Source organism: Myodes glareolus, chromosome 17 (assembly GCF_982192425.1).
Source record: "Myodes glareolus chromosome 17, mMyoGla1.1, whole genome shotgun sequence".
Taxonomy (NCBI): domain Eukaryota; kingdom Metazoa; phylum Chordata; class Mammalia; order Rodentia; family Cricetidae; genus Myodes; species Myodes glareolus.
The window spans coordinates 53,541,807-53,560,567 of NC_142042.1; the positions used below are offsets into that span (position 1 = coordinate 53,541,807).

An 18,761-nucleotide genomic window follows, 5' to 3' on the forward strand; every position below is an offset into this window, starting at 1 on the left:
TTCAACAGTTAAGACCATTGGCTGCTCTTCTGGAGGATCCAGGTTCAACTCCAAGCACCCACATGGCAGGCAGCTCATAACGACCTGAGCTAACTCCAGTTTCAGGGGATCTGACATCTTCACACAGTTATACATGCAGGCAAAACACAAATGCATATGAAATAAAAATAAATTATAAAATAAAATAGAATAACTTCCAAAAGCGAAAAATAAATCCAGTTTGAAACGTAAGTGATAAACTTTATTGACACTTCCCAACTAAATGTCAAGCATATGAAAATACAAGGTTGTTGGAAGTTTTTTACATATAGCTTCCCTTCTGAAAGCTATTCACACACTATATCTTCATTATTGATATTATTATTAATATTATTATTATAGCAGTATTCTAATAGTTTTATTTGTAGACACATATGCAGCCAATATTCTTATAAATTCAGTGGTATATTAAATATTCCAAGTTGATGGTGGGTTCCTTGGTCCTTTGGGTTTTGAAAAACGATTTCCAAAACCTGGAGACAAAAAAAAAATTGAATGAAAATAAGTGCTTTTATGTGGAAATGTGGAAATGAATACTTGGATTTTAGAATACAACATTGATCAATTTAATAATAGTCTGGAAAGGCATTATAGTAATTAAAATTTAAATTAAATAGAATATTCTTTTTGCTATACTAGAGATCAAACTAATGGCCTTGTTATATGCTAAGGCAATTACTCTGCCACTGGACCACACCTCCAACCCAAATACTACTAATATTTAAATTTAGACCACTTACAATTAACTAATGGTAATAATTGTATGAAAAAACATGATTATAGTAGCCTTCAATAACTGAGTACATAACATTGTTTATCTGTTTTATTTACCCACCATGGATGACAGATTTCATTTTTATAAAATTAAGCACTTATTTATGTGCTGTTATTAAATCAAGTTCTATATCTATGCAGCCACAGAAATTTCTGAGTCTACTAAAATATGTTTCCAAAACTTGGAAAATATAAAACAATCCTGAAAGAAATAGTTGTTAAGTAAGTTTTAATTACTTCACTTCCTGAAATGTACTTCCCTTGCCTCCAAGAAAGAATAAAAAGTTTCACATAAAATAAAGGCTATTAGTAGGTGTTTTCAGAAAGAAATTCAGACTGGTGACATTTATTTGTCTTTTCCTTTGATTGTGGTAGATTTTCAAACATCTTACACGTAGCATTGGTGCCTTAAATTGAAAAATAGAAGGGTTTGAAACTTAAAGTGAGAGCAGAAAATGAAACATTAAGATATTCATAATATTTACTGTCATCACCTTTCCTAGTAACTGTTTACATGTGTGACTAAGTTTACGCCTAAAAACAAAACTAGAGTAGGCTAGATATGGGGACAACTGCCAGTAATCCAAACACACAGGAGGTTAAGATAGGAGGATCACAAGTTCAAGGCCAGCCTGAAATACATAGCAAGACACACACACACACACACACACACACTGTATGCCAGAGTTGAAAGAAACCTGAAAGAAGATGTTTATTAACTAGTGATTTTACATGTTGGAAGAGGTCTACAGAGCCTATTTCATATACATGTCACTCCACTGAAGATAAAAGAGAAGGAAAAATATTCAGGTTAAATAGTTCACACCTGAAAACCATCTCCTTAGCACAAGCACCTTAACTGTAGCCAAGGATACTGGAAAGAGGGGTGAGGACATGAAATGTGACTGCTTAGAACAACTAAAATTTCAGATGCCTATATTTGACCTGATTTGCTATCCAATTCTTAACACTTTAGAACAGATTTACACTGCTGTTTTCTCTATATGGGTCAATTCAGGAAAAGTAAACATGAATCACATGCTTTTTTAATTTCAACTTAGGGGAAAAACTGAGATAGAAATGCAAGCCCAGCCTGGTCCTGAAGTCATGATCCTCCTGCCTCAACTGCAGTTACAGGTGTGCATCATCAGAGCAACTGAAATATTTTAATAACATGATCTTATAACTTATATTGCTGTTATTAAAGGAAAAATGAAATATAAGTACACAAACTGTTGAAATCTAGGCATGTTTGAGAAGAAGCAACGTGGATGCAGGTAAGGTTTTATGCGAGAGCCACAGCAATGTAAAGTCAGATGGTCCATACATTACTCAAGGGATTCAGGGAAAAGGAGAAAGCAGAAAACTTTTGTAATCAAGGCAAAGTTGCATTTTTTTCACAGTTCATACAATGTTCCATATGAATGTTTTTAACTAATTTTATGTAAATCTTAACTTTTAAATTGTAACAACTGAAATCTTGAGCTAAAGAAATATAGACCAAATTTTATAGTGTTAACTATAAAGCATAATTATAGAGTAATAGGGCATTTCTAGTAAGTATTTTCTCAGATTAGACAAGGACTATAATGACAGAAATTGCTCCTTTGTTTTCTGCTTCTTCCTCTGAAGTAAAATTATATTTGGGCAATTGTATGTCTACCTAGCAGTATTACATTTTCTGATCTTCCTACAATCTTTAAAATTAATTTATTCTGTGTATATTGATGTTTTGCCTCCATGTATGTCTGTGCACTATGTTTGCAGTGCCTTCAGAAACCAACAGAGGGCATCACCAGCTCCTCTGGAACTGGAGTTAAAGACAGTTGTGAACCACCTTAGAATTGAACTTGGGTCCTCTGAAAGAGTATCCAGTACTCTTAATTCACTGAACCATCTCTCCAACACCAATTTATATAAATTTTAAACAATGCTATAAAATAATACACATACCAAAATTCAGAAAGGAGCTGGAATTTTTTGGCTGAACACATTCTGCTGGCTTGCTTGGTGGGGAAGAATTACAAACACCTGTAATCAGAAGAAAATTATGTTGGGTAGTGAATGACAACAGATTTAGATTACCATTTATTTGTTTGCATGATTATTGAAATTAAACATTTACTCCCAAGCAATACTCCAAAATAAATATATCAGTATCATATTAAACATGTTCCAAATGGTTGAAATTATATTTTTATATTATAAGTAAGATAGGGAGAGGGAAAGCTCTCAGTCTGTAGGCCTGAACTCATTATGTAACCCAGGCTGGCCTTGAACTTGTGGTGGTACTCCTGCCTCAGTGTCCCAACTACAGTGATTACAAGCCAGAATAGCCATGCCAAGCAAGATTTACTTCATTTGCAAACAGATTATATAACAAGACACAAAATGTAAGGAAATGTGTCAAAGGAATGGTGGTGTGGAATATTACTCTAACTATGTAAAGGGGTGTTGCATTTGATTACACTGCATTTGCTTAATTATGTAGAGATGTGTTACTGTTTCACCTTGCCGGCCTAAGGCACAGGATTGGTCTAATAAAAAGCTGAATGGCCAATAGTTAGGCAGTAGAGGGATAGGCAAAACTGGTGGGCAGAGAGAATAATTTAAAAAGAAATCTAGGCTTGAGGAATGAGAGAGAAGAGAGAATGGGGTAGAAAGAGAGGGAGACATTTGGGGCCAGAATCCAGGCAGTAGCTAGCCAGACAAGGAGGAAACAGGAAAGTAAGATATACAGAATGAAAGAAAGGTTAAAAGTCCTGAGGCAAAACATAGATAAAGAGAAATGGATTAAAACAAGAGCTAAGATAAAGACCGAGCATTCATCGCTAATGACACGTCTCTGTGTCATGATTTGGGATCTGGTTGGTGGCCTATAGCGGGAATTCTAATTCTGACTCTGGGTATTCATTAAGAACTAATAGAATTCGTGCTACAGTGGCCCAAAAGAAAATTCACATTCAGCTTTGGAATTTATCTTTGTCCTCTGATCAGTTCATAGTATGCTTTCCACATCTCACACTAGTTCATCTGTGGCAAGCTGAGGTTTCTCTTATATTGTCCTCTACTCCTAAAGATCTTTCTTGCATTCCAGCAAATTTTTTCGCATAGATAATTCTAAGTTCGGACCATAGCCTCCCAAAGTCATTGTTATGTTTCTTGGTTTTCTGTTTAATATGTGTAGGCCTAAAAAGGTGTGTGTGTTCCTAACACCTTAATATAAATATGTACCAGTTTCTACCAAGTTTTAAAAAGAATTCTGTAAAACTGGATCTACATTTTATACGTGCCTTGTCTTACAGGAATAAAGATTTCTCAGGTTTTGGAAACTTTCTCTGAAACAACTTGTAAGTAAGGAGAAATTACTACATAGTCTCTTTTGTTTATTCTTAACATTTCAAGCATTTCAAGATGCAATGTGAGAACTGCATGTATGTGTTTATACATAAATATGTAATATTAGGCTTCTAGAAACATCTAGAACATTTTTTTTCTGGAGGATACTTGAGTAGTAATCACTAGAACACACAGTAGATTTCAGTCGTTTCCAGTTAAGTGCATACTTACTTAGTACTGTGTGTCAAGACCTGGGCTGGGAACTGAGGATAGACAGGAGCACATTGGATGAAGATGGGATGGGGAAGAACGAGAATAGTCTCTACATGTGAACTGAGAGAATATATTTGTCCCTAAGAAGATCACTGTTTCTTTTCTCTTTCCTCTCTTTTTCTTTTTTTAACAAATGCAGCAAAGATTCAGCAAATGTATATTAGAGGGAACTGTTGTTTTACCTGTGGCTTGTCTCAAGTTATTTTTATGCTGCCTGCTCAATGTGTATTCTCCAGATAAAACAGCTTAATTTTTTTCCTTTACTTCCTCCCCAATTTTCAGTTTCCACTCATCAAGTGGACCTATTTCTACTTACAGAAGAACGAAAAGACTAATAACTTGGGCTGACTTCCATTGCTGGTACATTGGCATGGTCTTATCTCATTACTAAGTAATCAGTGACCGTATAGAACTATGTGGCTAAATATAAGACACATTATCCTGCCTAATTGGGATGTTAAATATACTGGTAAGAGTTGATTCAGGCAGACGCAAATGAACCAGTCCACCATCAGACCAGTTTTCACTGGTCATCAGACTGTTGCTTAAGCAACCAGGAAGAAACTAATTTTTTCCATCAGAAGCCTGAAACCACATGGTTTAAAAAAATCTGCCTATGAATAAGCTTATAAATGAAACAAAGCTGGGGTAGAGGGATGGCTCATTTGGTTAAGTGCTTGATGAGCTAGCATGAGGCATTGTGTTCAGCTATCCAACACCCAGGAAAAAAGCAAGCCATGGCAGTCATGTGCCTATAATCCCAGCGTGTGGGAAATAAAGACAGCAGGATCCTTGGGGCTTGCTGACCAGCTAATATAGTCAATTGGTAAACTCTAAATTCAGTGAAAAATCCTACCTCAAAAGTAAAGTAGATACATGGTTGAGGACGATGCCCGATATCAACCTCAGACCACACATGTGTGTAGATGTGTGTACACAGGCAAACACAAATACACATACAAGGATGACACAAAGCAATACGGAATGAGAGGTTAACTACTTCATGAATTACTTGAATTCTTAGTTACAATACGGTTAGTTTTGCTTATGCTCCAGTTAGCCTAAACTGGACATTCTATGAGTTGCAACAGTAGTATTTCTGAGCAATTACAATGTCTCACTAGGGCTCATCTGGTAAAGGAGTTTGCCAAGTAAGTCTGAGGACCTGAGCTTGTTCCCTGGAAATCACGTAAAGGTAGAAGGGAAAAAACAACTCTACAAAGTTGTCCTCTGAACAAGTTGAGGCATGTGCCCCCACCCTATGATACATGCATGTATGTGTGCATGCTCACGAGCACGTGCGCACATACAGAGTAACAAAATTTACTTGAAATTTTTTCTGCTCAAAGTGGGCATCATGGTTGGCAAGTTCCATTTTTGTCACTCTCCATACAGCAACCAGGATAAAAACAGATTGCATAACATCTCTGTCTAAGCCCTCTATGGTGTCTCATTGCACTTAAACTCTACTTAGCAAGACCAATAAGAGTGTAACTACTTCTCTCCTGTCTTTCCAGCCTCCCTTTACTGTTGTAGAATGTTGGTTTAAGATGTGTTACATTTGTTTATGCTGTGGAACATTTGTTTAATGATGCAAAGATGTATTCCTTTATGTTACACTTGTTTAACTCTGTGAAGGTGTGTTACGTTGCCTGTCTAAAACATTTGATTGGTCTAATAAAGGGCTGAATAGCCAGTTAATAGGCAGGAGAGAGAATAGGCAGGACTGGAAGGCAGAGAGAATAAATAGAAGGAGAAAAAGAGAAAGGGGAGCAAAAAAGAAGAGGAGGGGGAGGAGAAAGAGGAAGAGGAGGAAGAGGACTTCAGGGGCCAGTTACCCCGCTACACAGAAAGCCACAGAGAAAGAAGTAAAGAAAAGTGTATAGAAAGATGAAAGCCCAGAGGCAAAAGATAGACATGATAATTTAAGAAAAGCTGGCAAGAAACAAGCCAAGCTAAGGCTGGGCATTCATAAGAAAGAATAAGACTCCAGGGGCTGGAGAGATGGCTCAGAGGTTAAGAGCATTGCCTGCTCTTCCAAAGGTCCTGAGTTCAATTCCCAGCAACCACATGGTGGCTCACAACCATCTGTAATGGGGTCTGGTGCCCTCTTCTGGCCTGCAGGCATACACACAGACAGAATACTGTATACATAATAAATAAATAAATATTTTTTTAAAAAAAAGAATAAGACTCCATATGGTTGATTTGGGAGCTGGGTGTCAGGCCTCCTAAAGAACAGAGTAGTAAAATGATCAACTAACCTTACTTTTTTCATTCTTTCACCATTACCCTTGTTTCCTTTAATAGCATCCATCATGTTATTATGTATGTGCTTGGGAGTTCACTTGCTTAATTTTTGAATCCTTCACTAGACTTAAGTTGCACAAAATCCTAAGAGCCAGCCAGTATTATCTTGTTGACCACCATACACCAGGTGCCTTCCACAATCTCTGGCCTAGAGCAGGCATTCAAAAAACTATTCATAGAAATAAAGAAAAAAGCAGATAGAAATGCTAGCTTAAAGTAACAGATAAAAATGCTATTTTCATTTAAAAACTTAACCTCAGACCAATGAGAGATCCAGATTGGGAAAGAACATAGGGAATTCTTCAGTCCTGAGTATCTGGACGGGGTGGAGGACAGGTATACCAGTCTAAGCTAATGCAGGTCTAAACTCCAGGGTCAATTTGAGGACTTGATACAGTTCTTAGCAGCCAAAGAATATAGACTCAAAGTAGCTGAAAAACCAAAATACAAGCTAGCCTATATTTAGAGGATGCCCTGAGAGTTTTTACATAAAAAAGAAGGCTCATTCTCCCACCATACTCCAAAGATATGCCAACATAAATCTACCTGAAGTTACTGTTTCTTTGATCTCCTCAAAATATTGTTATATCTAGAGAAAGAAAGTGAGTGTTTCCTAAATAAGCCAATAAACTTCTGGCTGAGTGTACAAGTCAGTCCCTTGCTTGTCTGTGTCTACATCACTTCCCCAGTTACTGTAATTTCCTTTTGAAATGTTAAAGTCATTCTTGACTAATTCTAGGGGGAAGGCATATTTCCCAACCAGACGTTAGCTATGGTGTTTAAAAGATGATCTCAGAGGTCAAGTATGATCGTAATGATGGCAGACTACTGAGGTTATAAACTTTATGGATGAAAAAATAAAGGACAAGCCGAGAAGGGTGAAGCAGCACTCCACTATCCACCTGAGGTTTGCTTTCCAAGTTTCCTTGGTGCTCTTTGTCCCTCCTACTGTATCAGAATAATATCAACAATTTAGTCCTTCCTGACTAACCGAGTGGATCAAATTTCTAAGAGTCATATCATCATGTTTTATAGACCTTGTAATTGTAAATAAGGTGGCTAAGAGAATTCAAAGAGTTTAAAGAGCTCGTGGGTTTTTATTTTCATTACAAAACAGCAAACTAGTAAGCAACAGACTTTTACTGCTTGTAATCCATGTAAAAAAGGAACCGAGTCAGTGCTTCGCTTGTTTCATTAAACCAACACATTTGTTTCACAATATGCTTAGCTGTTACTGTGCTCAGAAAAAATGAATCTCAGGTTAGACGGCTAAGGGTTTTAAATAACATTTATATCTAAGCATCTTGGTATGGGTAGAAAATTCCAAGCATTGTAGTAATTATAATTCTGTCTGTAAACAGAAACCCCTTCCCGACATTAGCCTGCAGCAAAGTCAAGGCCTGGGTGGTCGCTCCAACCCACAGTTCTGTTTGGGAATGATATTGTTAACTTCTTTCATAGGCTGATTATACCAAAAATTGTGTAATTTCAGAAGTTTTGGATACATTTGAAAAAATAAGTACAAATGAACTTACTTTTTTTCATATTTCTGAAAATCTTTAAACTCTATAAAAGTGAAGAAAGAGGGAAAGTTAATGTTTTCTTATAAAGTTCAAAATGCTTCAGTCAACTAAAAATACAGACTTAACAGAACTAAGTTTCCTGAATAATAGCCATAAAAATGCAATTATTTTTTTCATCTTACATCTTAATTCAATACAAAATCACCACTTGATTCTATCTTGCTATCTTACCATATGTACCATAGTAATATCTAGAAACAATGCCAGGGGTCATGACGACAGGCCATCTCTCCCTTTACTGGAGTATTCTGGAGCTGACGACAGCTTCTGGGGATTGCTTTGCTTTGCAGTCATGTACTTTTTGCCCATTTTTACTTTATACTTATGGATTTCGAGCAGTTCATCATATATTAGACAATAGCCCTGACTACAGTGCCAGTTACAGGCATTTTTCTCTCCAGTTTGGTCTTTAGCTTTGATTTTTAAGTAACTTTCCTTCACTATGGAGACATTTTTTGTTTCATCTGGTGGAAAGTGTTTATCTTTTTTCTTAAGGCCTCTGGAGTGTTACAGTTACAAAGGCCAGTCATACTCCAGAGTTACAAAATTATCTTACCAAAAAGTACTTTTGTAACTTAAGAGTTTTAAAATAGTTATTGTTGAGTCCTTTGAGGAGACTATTTTTCATTTCATTTTTAGATTTCTTTTTTAAAAAATTAGATTGATTTATTATTTTATGTGTGTAGAGGTTTTCCTACATGTATGTCTATGCACCATGTATATGCCTGGCATCAGATCCTCTGGAACTGGAGTTAGAGACAGTTAAGATCCTCCATGTGGGTGTTGGGAATTGAACTCAGATCCTCTGGAAGAGCAGTCGGTGCTCTTAATCTCTATCTCTCCAGTCCTGTATAGTAGGTTTATGTATATTACTTAACATTTTAATCTTTTGAATCTTTTAGCTACCTAGACTTTATCCTGGTGTTGATATGAATTGTAGATCCTATTTTTTTCTACATTATTACTTATTTAGACCAACAATTTTTCTGAGATGTGGTGTCATGTATCCCAGCCTTGAACTTCTGGTCCTCCTGTCTCCACCTCCCAAATATTGGGATTTGAGTATTACAGTTATGCACCATGCTGGGTCAAACTCCCAAGTTTCAGGCATGCTTTAGGCAAGCAGTCTACTAATTGAGCTACACTCTCAACCATTAACAATTACGAAACTATCCATCTTTATCCCTTAATTTGAGACACACCATAATGTACTAAATCCCTACACATATGTGGACCTATTCCTGAACTTTCTCTGTAGATAATACATTTATTTTAATATTCTAACATGTCACTGTACTAACTCTCATTCATTGCATAGATTTGCTTTCTATTAATTTTGACTGAGATCAAAACTCAGTTTAATAAAGGTGCTTAATATAATTTGCAGTCTTAATGCTATGGAGGGGAAACCTGTAGTAAGGGAAACTCTGGGTTGTTTTCTAAATCTCTAGTCTTACCTTGCTCCTTGTGAAACCTTTTCCAGGGGTCTTTGATGTTTGTGAAGATGTTGAGTTCTCCGAGGTCTCAGGAAAACCAGTAGAGTAAGTTTCTACGGGTCGGACCTGCAAACCTTAAGAAAGAAAAAGGAAAGAGGAAAGAAAGAAAAGCGTTTTGTTGTTTATTTTCTAAAGCCTATGACTTAAATATAGGTGCATATTCAAGCTTGACCTATATGTTTTGACTTCTTAGGTATCATTTTCATTATATATTGTAGGCTTTAAAATTTATTCTTTTATTTACTCATTCTTTATACCTTTCCATGGAGGACTTATTGTATTTAACTTCGTTGTTTTGGGTTCTTTTAGGCAGAGTCTAAAAAACTCACAGAGATCTGTCTCTGCCTCCTAGCCCATCACCATATCCAGCCTTGTCTATGTTTTTAGGAGACAGGGTCTCAAACAGCTTAGGATGTCCTTAAACAATATGGCTAAGGATGACCTTGAACTCCTGATGCTCTTGTCTTCGCCTCTCCAGGACTGAGATTATAGGCATGCACCACCACACTTATCTTACTTTAAACCTTTCAACATTTTACTGTATAAGTTTTTTGGAAAGTAATGCCAACTTACAGTCTTCATCAGCAAGAAAGAAGGACTCCAGAGTTCTTTCTGGGAGTGGAGGTGGAGGAGAATCATCTTGATGTAGATCTGTAATAAGAAAAGTATATAGCAAAGCAAAGAAATCCACCAATTAAAAGTCAGGTCAGAACATGTTTTGTGTCTGTAATTTTTGTTCTCAGTCCATTTTAGCGTGCAACCACTGTCTTGGTTAGTTTTCCTGTCGCCATGACAACACACCTGGCAAAAGCTACTTAAGGAAAGGGGTTGTTTATGTTGACTCACAGGTCCAGTGTATATAAATTCATGGGGGGTAGTCCTGGGGGTGGGGCTCAAGCTCAGCTGGCCACACTGCACACAAGGTCGGAAGGTAGGGAGTGCTGAGTGCTGGTTCCACTCAGCTGGAGGTTTTGTTATTCAGTCCAGGACCCAATCCCAGAGAATGATGCTAACCACTCCTGCGGTGGGTCGTCTCTCCTCATCTAATCAAGACAGTTCCTCACAAGTGTGTCGAAAGGCTAGCCAAATCAGGTATGCCTGGAGGCCTGCTTCCTAGAGGATCACAGATCCTGGAAAAGTAACCATCACAACCACCAAAAAGGGTGTGACCATAGGATTCCAGGTGTGCGTCCCCGTGTCCAGCTGCCACAAAGATTGTTTACTGCCCTCCAGGGTCTCCATCTCTCGGGGTGGACACAGTAACAATGGAATGACTGTCACACCATGTAAAAGGAATTATCTGAATGATGACCAGAGCTGCGAAAGTGTAGTCCTGCTCTGCTGACCAAGGAGCCCATGACTCATCAAACGCGAACTCAGAGATGTCTTCTTCCAAAGAAACTGGGGACGGACTGATTTTAAAAGGTTCTGACCTAGTATATTTTACAGGAAGGTCTAGAGGATAAAGGCACATGTTAAATTAGACATGGGAATACAATTACTGGTCATGAAGGACCAGTAATCCATTCTCTTCAGCAAATGAACACTGCTAGAAATTGCAAAAAGGAAGCACTGTTACAGATATTAAAAGAAACAAAAATGCAATATATAGATTTTGTTTGACTCTAGATTCAAGTAAGCTGACTATAAGCTGACTATAAGAGGATTTTTGTTTTTCGATAGTTTTACTATGTGGTCCTAGTTGTCCTGGAGTGCACTATGTAGACCAGGCTGTCCTGTAACTCACAGAGAGATCCTCTCAAGTGCTGGGATCAAAGGCGTGTGTTACCATTAAAATGTCCGGCTGAAAAGCCGTTTCTGAGATAGCTGGAGAAAAACAATGTAATCTGGAAATCAGATACTATCAGGACAACTTATCAACGTAATGATGGTACATGCTAGAAACTAGGTACATGTTTGAAATTTTTCTTAATTTTAAATAATGAGTAATTTTCCCATGATGTAAACACCTAAAATACAAAATGTTCTGCTGACATAAATTCTTATAGCACTTAAGTGTTGTTATACAATATATTAGTACATTCTGAAAATGAAAGCATTAGAGTTTCACCTGTCATTAGCCACAGGTGTGTGTGCATGGACATGCTTGTGTGTATGTGCATGTGTGTCATAGTACACATGTAACAAAAGACAGTTTTCTGAAGTTGTCTTCCCACCTGGTTTCAGACAAGGTCTCTCTGTTTCCACCGAGCTTGGCACTCCTGGCTTACCTGCCTTCAAGCTCCCAGGTGATCTTCCCACCTCTACCTCTCATCTCCTGATAGGTGTGCTGGGATTATAGATGTGGTATTACCACATCTGGGTTTATAAATTTTAACCTTTACGGGGGCACACACATACTACAGTGTGCGTGTCGAGGATAACTTATGGAAGTTAGTTGTCTACGTCTACTGCGTACACCCAACTCAAGTTGCCATGCTTGGTGGCAAGTGCCCTTACCACAACCATCTCCACGGTCATATCCATCTTTTTGTGTGGGTTACAGGGATTGAAGTCTGGTCATCAAGTTTGCAAGGCAAGCACTTTTATCTTCTGAGCTATCTCGACAGCCCTGGACATAGTATTTTGAAGCTGTAAAGTTCACCTATGATGTGAGTATTGTCGTTTATTTCTTATGTGCTGTATAGTACTGATTTCCAGTACCTAACCCAGTAACTATTTGATAAACACTTCAAGGCAGTTCGTGATCTTTCCGTTTGCTGTTAGGGAATATTCTGAGAAGTAAATTGTTAGCAATATCTTTGTGGATGTTTTCCTGAAATATCATTTCATCTTAAGTGCTCCCAGAGAAAGAATCTACAATGTTGTTATTGTCTGTATTAGGTTTGTCTTCCTCTGCCTAGCTTAGGGAATCTGGGAAAGTACACATAAGATTTCTCATCTGTAACAGTGCACTTATAGCACTGCACAATCGTCATCGCTGTCTAATTCCAGAACAGTGCATCAGCATGAAAGGAAGCTCTACACCATTACTGTCTCCCTCCTCTCCTTTGCCCCTAGCCCTGGCAACCACTAATTTGCTTGCTTGCTTGCTTGCTTTTAACAGAGAAAGGGTTTATTTTGGCTCATAATTTCAGGGTCCAGTCCATCATGATATAAATCGTAACAACGAAAGCTTGAGACAGTTAGGGAGTAAATTGCTGGCACAGCTATGCTGACGTAAAAATGAAGTTCTTACTGCCCTCCAGCTCTAGTAGGTTCTATGCCATTTACAAGAGGGGAGAATCTCTGCAGCCTCAGTGTTCCTAGAGTTCTCTAGTCCAGACAGAGTAGGAGGACTGGCCTTGTGATGCTCTGTGAGGTGGAGGCTTGGTCCCAAGGTGTTTAGTGAGCCAGCCTGCAGCCACGGCCCACCACCTCACTGTCTTCATGGATTTTTACCTTCTGGATATTTCTTCTGACTATCTTCAAAACCTTACTGCACTTTATCTAAATTTATCTTCTGTATTTTAAAGCTGAACCTCTGTTGCAATGAGAATAACCTAGTCACTAGCAGGGGGAGGAGCTCAGTGGTAGAACACTTACCTAACATGTATGAAGCCCTGAATTTGATCTCAGCACTGTAAAACAAATAACCTACTCATGATTTCTTTGCATGTTATGTTTCTTTGAATCGTATTAGGCTTGTCATTACTTCCATAATTCCTTTTTTCCTCTAAATTCTCGAAGATCTTTTTTTTGCTGAGTAAAGCCTTTCCTAACCACTCCAGTAATACCATCCTATTTTTCCAGAGTCCTGTTGATTTGAATTAGTGTCACATAATCAATCAATGATTCGACACAGGTATATGTTATCCACCTAACTTCAGTATAAGCATTAAGTAGGACTTTTAAACTAGACATAGTAGCGTACACTTGTAATTCTGGCACTCGGGAAGCTGAGCAAGGAGGACAAAGTTTAAGGCCAGTCTGAGCTGCTGCATGGCTAAACTTGTCTCAAAAAAAAAAAGTAGTGATTTTTCCTACATATTCTGCTTATCCTAACACTTGGAAATTATTTAATATTTAATATTTATTTAATGAGGTCTATTTGGTGACATTGTGCTACAAGCTTTAAATGCATTATCTCAGTATACTCACACACACACACACACACACACACCAACTCCATTTTACAAATGAGAAAATCAACAATTTAAAGAATATGTATTTTTAAAAATATTTTATGGATATGAGTGCTTTGCCTGTGTTTGAATAAATGGGTGACCCTCCATCCATTCATATATTTACATCCTTAGTCCCCAGTTGAAGAACTGTTTAAGATGGATTAGGAGGTATGGCCTTATTGATGGGGGTGTGGCTTTGTTGGGTGGTGGGTCATTAGGGCTGGACTTCAAGGTTTCAAAAGCCCAGGCCAGGCCCAGTGAGATTCTCCCCTCCATCTCCTTCCCTCTTTTCCTCCTCCCGCGCCCCCACTGCCTATAGATCAGGATGTAGCTCTCAGCTCTAGTATATAGGTGACACCATGTTCCCACCATGCTTTCTCCATCACAACATACTAATCCTCCGAAACTATAAATAACCCCCCAATTAAATACTTTCTTGTGTAAGAATTGCTTGGTCATGGTGCCTCTTCACAGAAACAAAACAGTGACGAAGACAGCCTGCATATATGTATGTGTAACACGTGTGTGCCTGGTACCTGCAAAGATCAGAAGAGGGAACCAAATCCCCTGAAGCTAGAGTTATGGATAATTATGAGCCATCATGTGGGTGCTAAGAACCAAACCTGAGTTCTCCAGAGGAGCAGCCAGTGCCTTTACTTACTAAGCCCCAATCTCTCCAGTCTCAAACACATGTATTTTTGCTGTTTTATTGAGACAGGGTCTTAATCTATAATCAATGGCAGCTTGAACTTTTGGCAGTTCTGCTGCAGCTTCCCAGGTGCTAGGGTTATTATGTGAGCCACCATATCTGTCTCAGAAAGTATTTTGCTAGTTTTTGTTTTTGTTCGTTTGTTTGTTTTTGTTTTGTTTATTGATTGTTTTGTTTTGTTTGTTTTCAAGACTAATATTCATTATATAGGCCAGGTTAGATTTGAACTCACAGAGATATGCCTGACTTCACCTCCAAAATGCTGGGGTTAAGGCATGTACCACCATACCCGGCCCCAGAAAGTATATTCTTTAATTAAGGTTATATGTTTTGGTACTTTTTAGTAGATATAGACTGCTTCAAAATCTCATGCTTTTTAATATCCACAATATAGTACCTATATATGTATATTTTAGTAATATGATAATATGAGTAAATATGATGACAATTGCAGTCTGTGCTAATGTTTATGAAGTACCTATGCATACCCAGTAGATGTTACCCAGTTTTTTAGTATATACTATCAACAAAACTCAGGGGAAAAATGAGTAATAACAAGTTTTTTAAAAGTGGGTACAGTTAAGAGCACTGATTGCTCTTCCAGAGGATATAGGTTCAATTCCCAACACCCACACGGCATCTTACAACCTTTTGTAATTCAAGATCCAGGGCCTCCAACATTCACTTCTGGCTTCCTTGAGTGCAGAAACATGTGGTGCTCAGGCATAAATGCAGGCAAAACACCCACATGCAAAATAGAATTTTAAAAATGTATTAAGTGGTAAGAAATAATTGTTTGGAATCATTATGTTAACAACAGTATAATCTATGAACTGGAAATGTTATTGATTTTTAATTAAATTTATTTTAAAGGCTCGTTTATTTATCTATTTCTTTTGTATGAGTTCTCTGTCTGCATACATGCTTGCAGGCCAGAAGACGGCATTATATCCATCATAGATGGTTGTGAGAAGCCATTTGTTATGCAGTTGCTGGGAGTTGAACTCAGGAGCTCTAAAAGAGCAACTAGTGCTCGTAACTGGTAAGCCATCCTTCCAGCCCATGTTTTTCCAAGACAGGTTTTCTCTGTGTAATACTGTCAGCTGTCCTGGAACTAGCTTTGTAGACGGCTAGCTTCAAGCTTACAGATCCTCCAGTTCTACCTCCCAAGTGTTGGGATTAAGGACATGCATCACCATGCCTGGATTAGTAAATTTCTTTTAAGATAAATTATATAAAACATCAAAATTGTACAGTAATGAGATTCCATATGATCTTTCAATACCTGTATACCTTGTATAATATTAAATTAAGTTAAACATGTCTACTCAAATATTCATTATCTGTCATGAAAAATTGGAAGTTTTTTTCCTAAGATTTAGAAATGAACGGTGTGTAGCTTTCAGTAGTCTCTAAGCTATGCGACAACATACTAGATCTCCTTGCTCCTACTGGAAACTTAGAGCCCACTGATCAACTCACCCGTCTCTCTCCTCTGACTCTTTTCTCCCACCGGCACCACTGTGCTCTCAGCTCCTGTGAGATCAACCTTTCTATATTCCACATATGAGTGAGATCACGAAATACTTGCCTTTCTGTGCCTTTCTTTTTCATTTAACATAGTGATCTCCAGTCCTATCCATATTGTCATAAATGACAGAATTTCATCCTTTTTCTTGCTGAATGGTATGTATGAACCATATTTTCTTAACCATGATTAGGTAGATGGCACATAGATTGTAGTTAATTGTGAATAGTTCTTTTGTGAACATGTAAGAGCAAGTGTCTATTTGTCCATATGTTCTTTGCATATGTGTGCAGTAGTGAGATTTCTGGATCATATGGTAATTTTTTGAAAAACCTCCATACTGGCTTTCTTTTCTTTCCCTCCTTTCTTCCCTCTATCCCTTCTTTTACTCCTTTCTATCCCTCCAATTTTCTGGGATAAAGTTACAGTATATACCAGGCTGGCCTCAAACTCATGATCCTCTCCACCTCTTGACTATCAAGTTAATTTAGAATCAACACAGAAATGAACTTCTCTGAGGAAGTTTCTTGATTGTGTTAGTTTTGGTGGAAAGATTATTTCATGGGCTGGGATTCCAGACTGAATACAAAAGAGAAAGTGAACTGAGCCCCAGCACTCATTTCTCTATGCTTCTTGGTTGTGGAAGTACCGTTAGATTCTTCATGCTCCTGTTACCATGCCTAGACAGAAGGCATATAGTTAGTCTGCAGCATTGTGATAGTCTACACCGTCATGGCAGACTGCACCATCATGGCAGACTGCACCTTCAAGCTGTCAGCCGAATAAACCTTTTCTCTACTAAGTTGCTTTGTCGGGTATTTTCGTCACAGCAATGAGAAAAATGATATAGAACTCTGGTACTGAGAAATGGCCCCGAATGTGGAAAACCTGGTCATGGCTCTGCTGGATTTCAATCTCCTTTTATCCTATCTGTCCCTGTTATATCCCATTCCTCCATTTTAGACTGAGATTATTTACTCTTTCCCATAGTATGTTAGAAAGTGTGTATTGTAAAAAAAAATTATAGGGCCTGAGAGTAAGAAAAGTCTCTGAACTTATACTTTTAAACGGTTTAGGGCTATTAAAGACCATTGGAACTTTCGGAAAGGGGCAGTAAGGGCTTGATCAAAAGGCCATGTCCATGGGGACTTTTGAAGTTGGACTTGGTGTATTTTGCCTTATGAGGTGGTCATGAGCCTAAGGGGCCAAGGAGTGGAAGGTTATAACTTAAAAGTGATGTTCAAGTACAAGGTGACATGGGGTAATGGTTAACCTTGATGTCAACTTGATGGCATTTAGAGTCCCCATGGAAACAAATATCTGAGCATGCCATTTAGAGAATATATTTAGTTAACTGAGGAGGAAATGCCCTAATTGTGGGTAGGCACCATGCCATGGATTGGGGTTCCAGAATGAATAAAAAGGCAAACGCTAGTGGAGCACCAGCATTTACCTTTCTCTGCAGATGCGATGTATGTAACCAGGGCCTTCATTCTCTATCATTCCCTTCAAAATATAAGCCAAAATGAACCCTTCATGCCTTAAATCGCTTTGTCAGGTATTTTTATCATAGTAATGAGAAAAGAGACTAACATAGCCTCCACGCACCTGAGCACCAGGCTTACAGACACACCACTATACCCAGGTTCCATGCTGTTTTCAGTAATGGCTGCCTTAATGTATAGCTCCACTAACAGTATGCAGGGGTTGCCTTTTCTATACATTCTTGTCAACATTTGTCTTTTGTTTTTACTTTATTGTTGGGAAGTATAGTGTATGCTTCTGTGTGTTTAAAGAGGCCAGAGAACAACTTTGTGAATAAATTCTCCTACTTTAATGCTGGTTTCAGGGATCAAACTCAGGGTTCAGACAAGTGATTTTGCCTTCTGAGCTACCTTCCAGGTCCTGCTCTGCTTTTTTAAAAAGAATTTTATCTGTATGGGTATTTTATCTGCATGTGTGTATATGTACCACATGTGTCCAGTGCCCACAGAGGCCAGAAGGTATCAATCCCATTAGAACTATAATTATAGATGGTTGTGAGTAAACAATGTGGGTGCTGGGAACTGAACCTGGGTTCTGTGGAGAAGTAACTAGTAATCTTAACCCCTGAGACATCTCTCCAGCCCCACATTTTCTCCCCAAGACGGCATTTTTCTGTGTAGCCCTGGCTGTTCTGGAACTCACTCTGTAGACCAGAAGGCCTCAAACTCAGAGATCTGCCTGTCTCTGCCTCTGGAGTGCTGGGATTAAAGACATGTGCCACCATGCCTGGCTCCAGCTGCCACTTTTGTTTTGGAGTGGAGTGGGGTTATGTCATGTTGTGGCTTTCACTTGTATTTCTTTGATAGCTAGTGACCCTGAATATCTGCATCCTTGTTGCCATAGGTACGCCTTCCTTTGGGATCAACTTTCAATCTTAAAGTCGGCTGCTTATATTCTTTGATGATAATTTTTTGTATGCTGCTTACACATTTTGGTCAAAATATCCAATGTCCAGAATATCCTATTCAGACAGGGCATGGTAGTGCACGCCTTTAATCCCAGCACTCAGGAAGCAGAGGCAGGTCAATCTGTGAATTT

General features: G+C 38.2%; 1 protein-coding gene across 6 annotated transcripts in view; it reads right to left on the reverse strand.

Annotated features, from left to right (window-relative positions):
• Positions 1–219: 219 nt before the first annotated feature.
• Ptpn22 (protein tyrosine phosphatase non-receptor type 22) overlaps positions 220–18,761 on the reverse strand; it is a 53,448-nt gene continuing 34,906 nt past the window's right edge. For 5 of the 6 annotated variants that reach the window (XM_048442267.3, XM_048442264.3, XM_048442266.3 and 2 more), the window contains 5 exons: positions 10,388–10,465; positions 9,776–9,888; positions 8,271–8,301; positions 2,767–2,844; positions 220–512 (listed from right to left, as the gene is read on the reverse strand). In XM_048442267.3, the coding sequence (XP_048298224.3) occupies positions 448–512; positions 2,767–2,844; positions 8,271–8,301; positions 9,776–9,888; positions 10,388–10,465 (365 nt within the window). In that variant the 3' untranslated portion in view covers positions 220–447. Of the gene's footprint in view, positions 513–2,766; positions 2,845–8,270; positions 8,302–9,775; positions 9,889–10,387; positions 10,466–18,761 lie in introns of those variants that run through there. The other variant, XR_007233646.3, reaches the window with a different exon arrangement.